Consider the following 11,833-nt stretch of genomic DNA (forward strand, 5'->3'; position numbering starts at 1 on the left):
CACATTCGCTACGATCTCGCGTGTATCCCGATCTCAGTTAATGATGAGCGCCATTATACGCGTTCGTGACGCGACTGGTAGTTTCGTTCAAGCCCGAGCCCTACTCGACACCTGTGCGACAGCGCATTTCGTCACTGAGGATTTCGCGAATAGGCTGAAATTATATAAGCGTACTTGCCCTATCCCAGTCGGTGCGGTTGACGGGATGCACACTGTATCTAAGAGCAGCATCGAGTTGCGGTTTCATTCCGTTCATAATGAATTTTCAAAGGTCTTGACTTTTTTAACTTTGCCGAAAATCGCTGATCTTGTGCCAGAAGAAATTTTCCCGCGCGAAATGCTTAAGATCCCGGCCAATATAAAACTAGCCGATCCTCGGTTCCACATTCCTCAACCGGTAGATATGTTGATCGGATCCGGGGCCACCTTATCATTGCTTTCAATCGGCCAAATCAATTTGTCACGCGACAATTGCGATTTGGTTTTGCAAAAAACGCAATTAGGTTGGGTAATTGCTGGAGGTTCGAGCAGCGAAGAAGGGAGTTCTATAGCTGCATGTAACTTGGTTAATTTATCCGAACAATTGGCCAGGTTCTGGATAATCGAGGATGCGAACTCTAAATCTTCGAGAACGTCAGAGGAATCTTTGTGCGAAGCTCATTACGTGAACGGTACGGTGCGCGACGCGAACGGCCGGTACGTGGTACGTTTGCCATTTCGGAATGGTGATCGCGATCTCGGCAACTCACGCTCTCAGGCTCTAAGGCGCTTCCATTCTTTACGGCGAAGGTTGGATTCGAACACCAATTTGAAGGTCGAATATCACAAGGTGATGCAGGAATATATTGATATGGGTCACATGTTTCTTATTAGTAACGAATCCGCCAATGGTTACTATATGCCTCATCATGCCGTAACCAAGACTTCCAGTACCACCACCAAGGTACGCGTGGTGTTCGATGCATCAGCCAAAACAGACAAAGGCATTTCTTTAAATGACGCTTTGATGGTCGGTCCGACCATACAGCCTACTCTTTTTGAACAGCTTCTGCGCTTTCGCTCACATGCATACGTTTTGACGGCCGACATCGAAAAGATGTATCGGCAGGTGTTAGTCCATCCTGAGGACCGCCAATTTCAACGTATCTTTTGGTATCATAACCACGAAGTCAAGGTCTGGGAACTCAGTACTGTAACTTTTGGTGTGTACCTCTGCTTTTCTGGCAATTCGCACGGTGTCGCAGCTCACAGACGATGAAAGCGCGAGATTTCCCCGGGCTTCTCAAATTTTAAACGAGATTTGTACGTCGATAATCTTCTAACGGGTGCTAATTCTCTGAAAGAAATCCTGATAATTCGTGACGAGATTATCGAGCTTTTGAAGCAAGGTGGTTTCAACATGCGGCAATGGGCCTCCAATCATCATCATGCGCTCGACAACATATCCGAAAAAATTTTGAATCTTGATCACGCGATCGAAGAAAATCCGGTTCTGAAGACGCTTGGAGTTGTCTGGAATTCACAATTGGACAAATTTGTTTATACAGTCAATTCAATCGATCTGTCTGTTAGGATTACTAAACGGAGCATTTTGACTAACATCGCCAAAATCTTTGATCCGCTAGGATTGCTGGGTCCCGTTATTTTGTCGGCAAAGATCATCGTGCAAGATTGTTGGAGGGTTAAGATTGATTGGGACGAGACGGTACCACAAGAAATACACTCTAGGTGGAGTCGATACGCAGGGCATCTCTATCTTATTCGTGATATGAATGTGGACCGTCGATTTTTAACTGAAAATCCGATCGGAATTGAAGTACATGGTTTCTGTGACGCGAGTAAACGTGGTTATGGTGCGTGCATTTACATTCGATCGAATGATGCTGGCGGACGTGTTCATGTCCGTCTGGCATGCTCCAAATCTCGAGTCGCTCCGATCAAGGAGATCACAATTCCGCGGCTGGAATTATGTAGCGCGCAGATTCTCGCTCGACTTTATAAGGAAGCGTGTCCAACTTTCAATTTTCCGATAAGCCGTTTGATATTCTGGTCAGATTCCACAATTGTATTGCAATGGCTCAAGAAATCTCCGCGTTTGTTGAAGACGTTTGAGGCAAATCGTGTTGCGGAGGTGCAAGCTCTGGATAGTTCAGTCGAGTGGCGTCATGTTCGAACCAACGATAATACGGCAGACGCATTATCGCGAGGACAGGACCCTTCGGAATTTCTTCAAAACCACAGCTGGTTTGAAGGACCTGACTGGCTCGGGCAGCCAGAAAGCCAGTGGCCTGTTGGCATCGATCTTCCCATTTCGGAGCTGCCTGGATTGAGGAAACACGTCTGCTTAGTTTCGGCTGTGGCCGCCCATGAATTCCTTGAGCGTTTTTCTTCGTACTCAAGGCTGCTAAACGTTGCATCATTCTGTTTTCGTTTTTGTCGTTCGGGTAAATTCAAGGGAAAGGCTATTACTGTCCCGGAGAAATTAGAGACGGAGAGGAAAATTATTCGGCTTATTCAGCGGGAACGTTATCCCGAGGAAATCGAGCGGTTGTCAAGATCGAACCGAGTCAAGAGCAATAGGCTCGCTGCGCTTGATCCGTTTCTGGACGAGTACGGGTTGCTTCGCGTCGGCGGCCGATTGGTCAACGCAAATATTTCCTCTGGCCAGAAACATCCTCTGCTTCTTCCGTCATATCATCATGTCACTGACTTGATCATACGAGAGACTCATCAGAATGCTTATCATGCAGGCATTCAAAGCACTCTACATACTATACGGTATCGGTTTTGGTTCCTCGACGGCAAAAACCAAGTCAGGCAGATCGTACGTCGCTGCGTTACATACATTCGATACCGACCGTCTCCGCTGCAGATTCACATGGGGAATTTGCCTAGATCACGCGTGGAAAGGGCTCCCGCTTTTTGATCACACAGGCGTAGATTTCTTTGGTCCTATTTGCATCAAGGAGAAAAATATCGCAACAGAGCACAAGTCAAGTCTTATGGCTGTGTTTTTATCTGTATGGCCACGAAAGCGGTACATATAGAATCGTAAATGATTTGACGACTGAGGGTTTCTTAGGCGCGTTTCGGCGTTTCATCGGCCGCAGGGCCATTCCATCTCATGTTTATTCCGACAACGGGACGAATTTCGTAGGCGCAAGCAATCAACTTCGAGAGTTATACGTCTTATTCGGTTCTGAGCAGTTCCAGGAGGGTGTAAATAATTTTTCTATACGGAAAAACATTGAATGGCACTTCAATCCACCTCTGTCTCCGCATTTTGGCGGTATTTGGGAAGCCGCAGTGAAATCCTTCAAGCATCACTTCAAGCGCGTCGTAGGGGGACAGCTTCTAACTTTCGAAGAACTTAATACGCTGGCTATCGAAATCGAGGCGATTTTGAATTCTCGTCCTTTGTGCTCGATCAGCACTGATCCCAATGATCCTGTCGCACTGACACCGGCGCATCTTTTAGTAGGACGCCCGCTACCGCACTGCCCGAAGAGGATCTGTCATCAGTTCCGAGTAATCGTCTTACGACATGGAGATTCTGTCGAAGGCTCGTCAGGATTTCTGGAAAAGATGGCAACTGGAGTATTTGGGAGAGCTGCAAAGGAGACAAAAATGGTTCGGAGTTAATGACAATCTTAAACTCGGAACCGTTGTCCTTATCATCGACAAACGGCAACCCTGCATGAGGTGGCAACTGGGAGTGGTCCTTGAAGTTCATCCTGGAAACGACGGAAACATTCGAGTCGCTACCATAAAGACGGCACAAGGAACATTTAAAAGAAACATCACGCAGTTATGTCCGTTACCCGATGTAGCTTGATTGTACATGTTACGCACAAACACCTGTACATACACATAAACGCTAAATTTTCACTCGCTCTTCTCGCAACGGGGGGAGCATGTTGGATCGAAATGGATCCAAGGTATTTTTTGAATATTGCGCGGTCAGTTCAGCCGTCGGCCAGCACCCTTCAGACGAATGCGCGTCAAGGGAAAAATTAACTTCGTTATGCGTCGCCGACGTGGTGTGAGTAGGGGTAGGAGGCCCAGCAAAATCAAGTGAGACGCTGGCGGGCCTCGTTCAGTTCTTTGGAAACCAGTATCGAGCGAACAGTGCATTTTTTTTGGCCATTTTGTATTGATTTTAAAGATTATCGTAAAAACACGCAGGCTACTCCACACACCAAGGTACGTGATCAAAAACACACCATTCCAATTTAAATATTCAACAATAAAAGCTGCCGTTTATCGGTTTAGCCCATGACGATTCCATATCGTCATCCATAATAAAAAGCTGCCGTCTATCGGTCCAGCCCATGACGATTACATATCGTCATCAATAATAATTAGCTGCCGCACGTCGGTCCAGCCTATGGAGACTCCGCGTCTCCATACAATTTAATAAGCGATCATATATGATCCGGACTGATTACGTTAAGAACAATCAGCAAAAACGGACACACACATACATGCATCATACACACCTCACATCTATATACATTTGTATTGAAAAATAAACAGTTTATCGAGGTTTTTTTGGCCGCAAGGTCTTTTTTACCTCGGGGTCCAACCCCAAATATTGTGTTGTTTTTTTTGCGTTAATTCATCTGCTATAATTCCTTATTTTATTTTCATGAATCACGAAACTCAGGCAAACGGTTTGAGTTTCGACGCTACAGCAATACTCCTAAAGCTATGGCAAGTAACGAAAAGAGGTCGTGGTTACAAAAAGTATTTTACATGTGTAATAGTAAGATGATCTTGCGTCATGATACACGTGTAAAGTAAATAGACGGACTGTTCATTATTTTCATAAGGTATGATCAGAGTTGGATATTGTTTGAAATAATCTTGTGATAATTTGTGGTGTAAATTAACATTTACATTATTTAAAGTAAAATAAATTGTTACTACTCTTCTGTTCCCATGAAATAAAGAAAATTACTTATAAAGATTATAATTTCTAAGTAAGTAAAGAAAATATTTTATTCAAAATAATTTGAAAAAGTGTTGTCATTTCGGTCGCAGTTTTGATGATTACCCAGCATCATTAAACACATATGTAGATGCATAAGCGATCGATGTACTACCGTTTTGAATTTTGTATGCACCGCCTTGACGCGGCTGATGCCGCGCGCTGTACATGGTTGTTGTAAGCTACACTCTTTCTGATAAGAACGGTCATAGTTGTAAATATGCGTTAAGTGCGATGCTAGATTCCGGATCGCCTATTAGTTTGATTAAAAGCAGTTTAATACCTTTCGACGCGCGATCATTAAAGTCCGAGGTCGAGGAAGATTTTTGCGGAATAAACGGGCCACGATTGCAGATTGTAGGCTATTTTGAGCACAATGTTGAAGTTGAGGGTATTTCGGTTAAATTAAAGTTCTACGTTGTACCGGACAATATGATGGCGTTTATGGCTATTCTTGGACGAGATTTTGTATCACATCCATCGATTAAAATTACTTTTGACGACGGTATTCGAATCACGAGAAATGTACAAGAATCGGCGACAAATGAATTGGAGCACGCAATAAATCAAATTATGAACATAGACTGTATTGAAACACCGCGTGAACCACGGGAACAGTTACAAATAAATGAGAATCTCGGTACCGATGTCAGTGAAAAGGTCAAAAATATGTATGATTTTAATTACTGTAAAGTGAAAGAATCGAGTGCATACAAAACCGATTTCGAAATGAAAATTGTATTAAAACATGAACAGCCAATTAGTTTTCGACCAAGGCGACTTTCTTTGGCTGATAAAGAGAAATTACAGAAAATTTTAGACAATTTGTTAGAAAGAGAAATTATTCGTCCAAGTGAATCGCCATACGCCAGTCCGATAGTTTTAGTAAGAAAAAAAAAACGGTGAAACCCGGCTTTGCGTTGATTTCCGCGAATTAAATAAGATAACAGCAAAGGATAATTTTCCGAGCCAGCTTATTGATGATAATATAGATCAACTAAAAGACAAGAAATTTTTCACAATCCTTGATTTGAAAGATGGATATTATAATGTAAAAATGGCAGAAGACTCGGTGAAATTTACCTCTTTTGTAACCCCTTTGGGTCAATATGAATTTTTGTACTGTCCGTTCGGATTGACCAATGCGCCGAAAGTATTTCATAAATTCGTTCGAAAAGTCTTTACCGATTTGATAAGAGAAGGAAAAATGTTGCCATTTGTTGACGATTTTTTTATAGCAACAGAGACCTTAGAGGAGCATCTCGAAATTTTACGAGACGTTTTTTTAGTGGCAGGACAGCATCGGTTAACTTTTCGACTGGACAAGTGCTTTTTCATTCAAAATGAAATCGACTATTTAGGTTATCACGTTAGTGTTAACGGAATTGGTCCAAGCGACGATAACATTGCTTCAGTAATTAATTACCCGGTCCCGCGTAGCGCAAAGGACGCGCTTCAATTTGTATCTCTCGCTGGTTATTTTCGTAGATTTATTGCTAACTTTTTTATCCGACTTCGAAAAGGAGGAGGATACTCAATTCGATCAGTATTTTTTTTTTTTATTTATGGCTTTGTTCACCGATTACTCCGAGATGGATGGACCAATCGGAACGAAACATTTTGTGTCTTCTAAAGTATGTCTCCCCATTGGTCCAGTTAAAAAAACATTCTATATTTTTTCATTCCGAACGGTTTTTATTGCAAAAAACGTACTATTTCATGTACGTGCGGTGTATGTTCACCGACTATTCTGAGACGGATGGACCAATCGGAATGAAACTTTTTGCATCTTGTACAGTACAATTCCCCATTGGTCCCGTAAAAAAAATATTTTGCATTTTTTTATTCCTATCGACTTTTTTTTCTAAATGTACGTTCGCTGATTACTCCGAGACGGATGGACCAATCGGAATGAAATCTTTTGCGTCTTGTAGGATATGTCTTCCGATTGGTCCTGTTATAAAAACATTTCGCATTTTTTTATTCCGAACGGTATTCATTACTGCAAAATACGTCTGGTTGAAGTAATGCACCGATTGCGATGAGAGTTTTCACATTTCGTAGATCATTCCACGATGATTCCATTTCCCAAAATTTATGTAACTTCTTATTGTTAATAACTATTGTTATTATAATAAAAAGCCTATTCTTTAGGGTTACGCTCCAAGGAATATACCGATCGCGATTTTTCAAAGTTGTCCCTGCAAGTAAACTTCGTTTCTTTACCAATTGGTTGCTAATACGGTATCCTTCGAATACTGCTCGTTCCAATAAAAAGTGTGAAATAAAATAATTTTTAACAAAAAAAAATCCGACTTCGAAATACACTAAAAAGTATAAAATAATTTCTATTTCTTTTATATCTGTATTCCACAACTATTAATACAATCTACTTAATCGTTAAATAGGATACTAAATATATTTCAAAGTTTTCGGAGGCGGCGCAAAATTAAAAATACCCGAACAAACGGTGCTGCCAATATTTAGAAGTTGGTCCTCCTCACCGATTTTCGTGACCTTGAAATATGTTGTCAAGGTCATCATTCTGAACAACTTTTCCCTATACATGTTATCGCCGCTCGGCCTTAGTTTCCGAGATATTTGCAAAAATCTTTAGTTAAACTTAGACTACGTATACACTGTATTCCGGGAAAAATGGAGACTGAATGGTGATTGAAAGAGTGATTGAAGTGGTTTGAGGTTAGGGTTAGGGTTAGGGTTTTGTTTTTGATTTTTTCATATTACTCTTCGTAATTACTCTTTTTTTCACTTTTTATATATTGTATACCTATTATTCATTTTGTATTTTGTCAGAAATCGGAAACATTTCGCCCATAACGTCGAAAAATGCCATTATACGCTCAGTAACATCATGTTGACGTCGGAATAAAAACTCAGCTATATATCCCACGTAATGAGACGTACGAGTTCCATAACGAGGAATATTAGCTCTCGTATCACGCCATGTACGCTCTAAACCTAAACCTAACCTAAACCAAACCTAACCCTAACCCTAACCTCAAACCACTTCAATCACTCTTTCAATCACTATTCAGTCTCCATTTTTTCCGGAATACAGTGTACTGGTGACATAAATATAACTGCAGTTTTTTACGAATATCTCGGAAACTAAGGCCGAGCGGCGGTAACGTGTACAGGAAAAAGTTGTTCAGAATGATGACCTTGACAACATATTTCAAGGTCACGAAAATCGGTGAGGAGGACCAACTTCTAAATAATTACCGAATGAGTCATGTAAATGCACTCAGCAGGTGCCACAGTGTATTAGTAATAGAAGGTAACGCGTTTGAACAAACCCTTTCGGTGTGTCAAGATCGGGATGCTGAGATTCGTAAAATACGCGAAGAATTAGAAAGGAATGAGATGAAATTCTTTGAATTGCGTGATGGGCTGGTGTATAGGAAAAATAAAATGAAAAGTTACTTTTTTACGTGCCGCAATCAATGGACAGTAACGTAATTCGTACTTGTCACGATGACCTTGGTCATGTAGGTCGAGATAAAGTCATTAATAATATAACAAAGATTTTTTGGTTCCCAAATTTGCGCGAAAAGGTTAAAAAATATGTCGCGAATTGTCTGCGTTGTATCGAATTTTCGCAGCCTAGTGGGAAACAAGAGGGTTATCTACATAGCATTCCGAAGGAAAACTTACCGTTTCGTACCATTCATGTGGATCATTTGAATCCTCTTGAAAAAACTGGGAAAGGGTATAAGCATTTGTTGACCGTTATCGACGCCTTCACGAAATTCATTAAATTGTTTCCGTGTAAATCAACGAAATTGGAGGAATCGATTAAACATCTAAAAGAATATTTTAAAATGTATAGTAAAGCGAAGCGTGTGATCACGGACCGAGGAACTGCTTTTACCGCGAAAGTGTTTAAAGATTTTATGGAAACGGAACAAATTCAACATATTTTAATTGCGGTCGGCACTCCGCGTGCGAATGGTCAAATTGAGATACAATCGCGTAATAACCCCTATGATAGCCAAACTATGTGAAACTCCGGAAAAATGGGACCGGGTACTACCCCAAGTGGAATTTTCGCTTATCAATACGATTTGTCGTGCGACTGGTGAGATCCCGAGCAGATTGTTATTCGGTGTAGATCAACTCGGTGAGAAAGAAATTTGCGAGCGCTACGCGAAAAGGCATCGGGAAACATTGAAAAAAACCAGCGTATTAATGAAAAACAATATAATGAAAAGCGAAAAGATGCATTGAGATATAACGAAGGAGATTATGTAATGATCCGTAATACTGACACGTCGGCGGGAGTAAATAAAAAATTGTTGCCAAAATACAAAGGCCCTTATCAAATTAAAAAGGTTCTTAACCGCGACCGCTATGTAGTAGAGGACGTCGACGGATTTCAAATAACGCAAATACCATATAATGGAGTAGTAGCACCAAATAGTATGAAACCCTATGTCGCAAAGGAATCTTAATTGTAAAGATTAATTTTAAGAATTAATTTTAAAGTTATATGTATGTGTTATATTCCATTGCATTTACTTCTATGTTATGTGTTATGTATTATCATTTAAATCGTATTAATTTTAGTATATTTTGGTGCGATTTAAACGGGTTTAGCCGGGACAGCTAAAATGTCAGGACGGCCGAACTGTAGCCGCGATGTAACAACGATTTATCGGGTTTGTCGAGGCGTCTCCAGAATACTCTAGATCCTTCGAGAAGGAAAAAAAAGGGGATCGCAGCCCCGCGGTGGGGCAATCCATATAAAAGAAAGAAAGAAAATCGCGACGCAGAGAGTTAGCCAGTTCGATCTCGTCTTCGCTATTGTCGTATCACCTAATAAACTATTTTTTTCTTTCCCGGTAAACGACTCTTTTATTTCCCGTGACCCAGTCTTGGCCACCTACACATACGATTTTTTCGGGATGTTGGCGAAATTCCCCAAATTGTAGTAGAACACGAAGTTGGCAACGAAAGTATTTAGTTGGTGCGTCGTTACCGATAGCGGCAGCACCTCTCGGGCCCACTTTGTCCACGCGGTCCCCTCTCCGCGCGGAACCGGCACGATCGACGCCAGTAGTTGTTCTATGCGGATTCTAAATCACTGGCGTCAGCATTTTTTGTAATTTGACACCACACCGTCAGCAGAAATATGATACCCCCCACCCCGACAATATCCACCCCTCTCCCCACCCTATGACCTTGAACTGAAATTTGACACCACCGTCAGCAGAAATATGATCCCCCCCGACAATATCCACCCCTCTCCCCACCCTATGACCTTGAACTGAAATTTGACACCACCGTCAGCAGAAATATGATACGTCCTCGACAACCCCCACCCCACCCTCCATCCCACCCCATGACCTTGAACTAAAATTTGAAGCCACCGTCAGCAGAAATATGATACGTCCTGACCTTGAACTGAAATTTGACACCCCAACCCCATGACAACCCCCCACCCCATAACCTTGAACTGAAATTTGAAATCGTCAGCAGAAATATAACACCCTACCCCACCCTCCATGACCTTGAACTGTTTGTTCTTATCGGAAGGTCACTTTTTCTACGTCTTGAAAATGATTTTTTCTACGTCTTGGAAATGAGTTTTTTGTTGACGCAGCAAATCTGACACTGCAATTCGTGACTATAGAAGGTAGGGGGTTTGCTAAAGTTTCAAGCATACGCAAAACCAAATTGACCATCACCGCAAGCGCATCGTTCGCGAGATTGTATTGTGAAAAGTGAAATATGTATTCTCAAAGTTTCAAAGAGTTTTTTTGCCAAAGGAAGCGCCCCGCAAGTTCTACTCAAGAAGAAGAGGCACGCAAAAAAATGACAAAACATCAGGACGACGTGAAGTAAGTGTTCGAAACACATTTCATTTAACGCTGCTGGTATTTATTTGTTCCAATAACATATTTAAACGGTATTTATTTGTTCTAGAATCGCACCACAATTATCATGTCGAATTTTGGGTCGAAAATATCCATTGACGGATTCTTGTACAAAGCATTTGGAAATCGGCATAAATATACTTGACGACAATTTCTACCCGCAACTCATATTATCAGACAGCCGAAACAACCGCCTGGAGCTGAGCATAGTCACGTGGTCGCTGATTGTAGCCGAAGCGGACAACGTATGCAGCTTCTTTGACGATTCAAAAGATACATGCGACAATATTAATTTTAATGATATAAGTGTTGAATTTGGAGTGCTATATGGCGTAAAAGTAATTAAATTGATTAGCAATGATATATGTATGTGCATGATGAAAAAAACATTTGAGAAAATGGTAATTTTAAATGATTGTATAATTGAAATGCATAATGCATTATATGATAAACTGTATTCGGTGGAACAAAAATTTAAAGAGTTTGTTGCATTAGTTCGGGGATACGGAGATGTAAAAGTGCATGCAGAGGTTGTGCAGCATATCAAAGAAACTGATATTTATGATCCAAATTCAATTATCGATTGTGAATTAGTAGCTTTAGGTATTCAGGCAATAATAACAGCTGCATCAGCAGCATCTTAACAGAGAAAAAAGGATTATGTTACAAATTAGGTTAGAAATTATACTTTAATAAATCATAATGTATTGCATCATTTGCAACTTCTCTCTCTACCTATATAAACCCAAACATCCCAGGAAAAATTTCACTTCCTATACGATAGCCGTACGATGTGCATATGTAAATTTGATCTTCGAATTAGCACAAAAAGAATTCGCACCAGATTGGAAAATACTTTTGTCTGCGCGCGTTGCTGGAATATTGTTAGCCAAAGAGTTAGCCAAAGAAGAAAGTAATGGCACCGCGGAAAAGTAACAAGAAGAAG

At 41.0% G+C, this 11,833-nt stretch overlaps 1 protein-coding gene across 1 annotated transcript; it reads left to right on the top strand.

The window, feature by feature from the left end:
* Positions 1-337: 337 nt before the first annotated feature.
* LOC123989202 lies at positions 338-1,258 on the top strand. The gene has a single exon (XM_046289903.1). The coding sequence runs from the start codon at positions 338-340 to the stop codon at positions 1,256-1,258; it is 921 nt and encodes a 306-aa protein (XP_046145859.1).
* Positions 1,259-11,833: the final 10,575 nt, after the last annotated feature.

Source organism: Osmia bicornis, unplaced genomic scaffold (genome assembly GCF_907164935.1).
Source record: "Osmia bicornis bicornis unplaced genomic scaffold, iOsmBic2.1, whole genome shotgun sequence".
In the NCBI taxonomy this organism is placed as follows: domain Eukaryota; kingdom Metazoa; phylum Arthropoda; class Insecta; order Hymenoptera; family Megachilidae; genus Osmia; species Osmia bicornis.

Coding starts and splice junctions, on each gene's coding strand:
- LOC123989202 (XM_046289903.1), top strand. CDS start 338: ATGCTTAAGATCCCGGCCAATATAAAACTAGCCGATCCTCGGTTCCAC.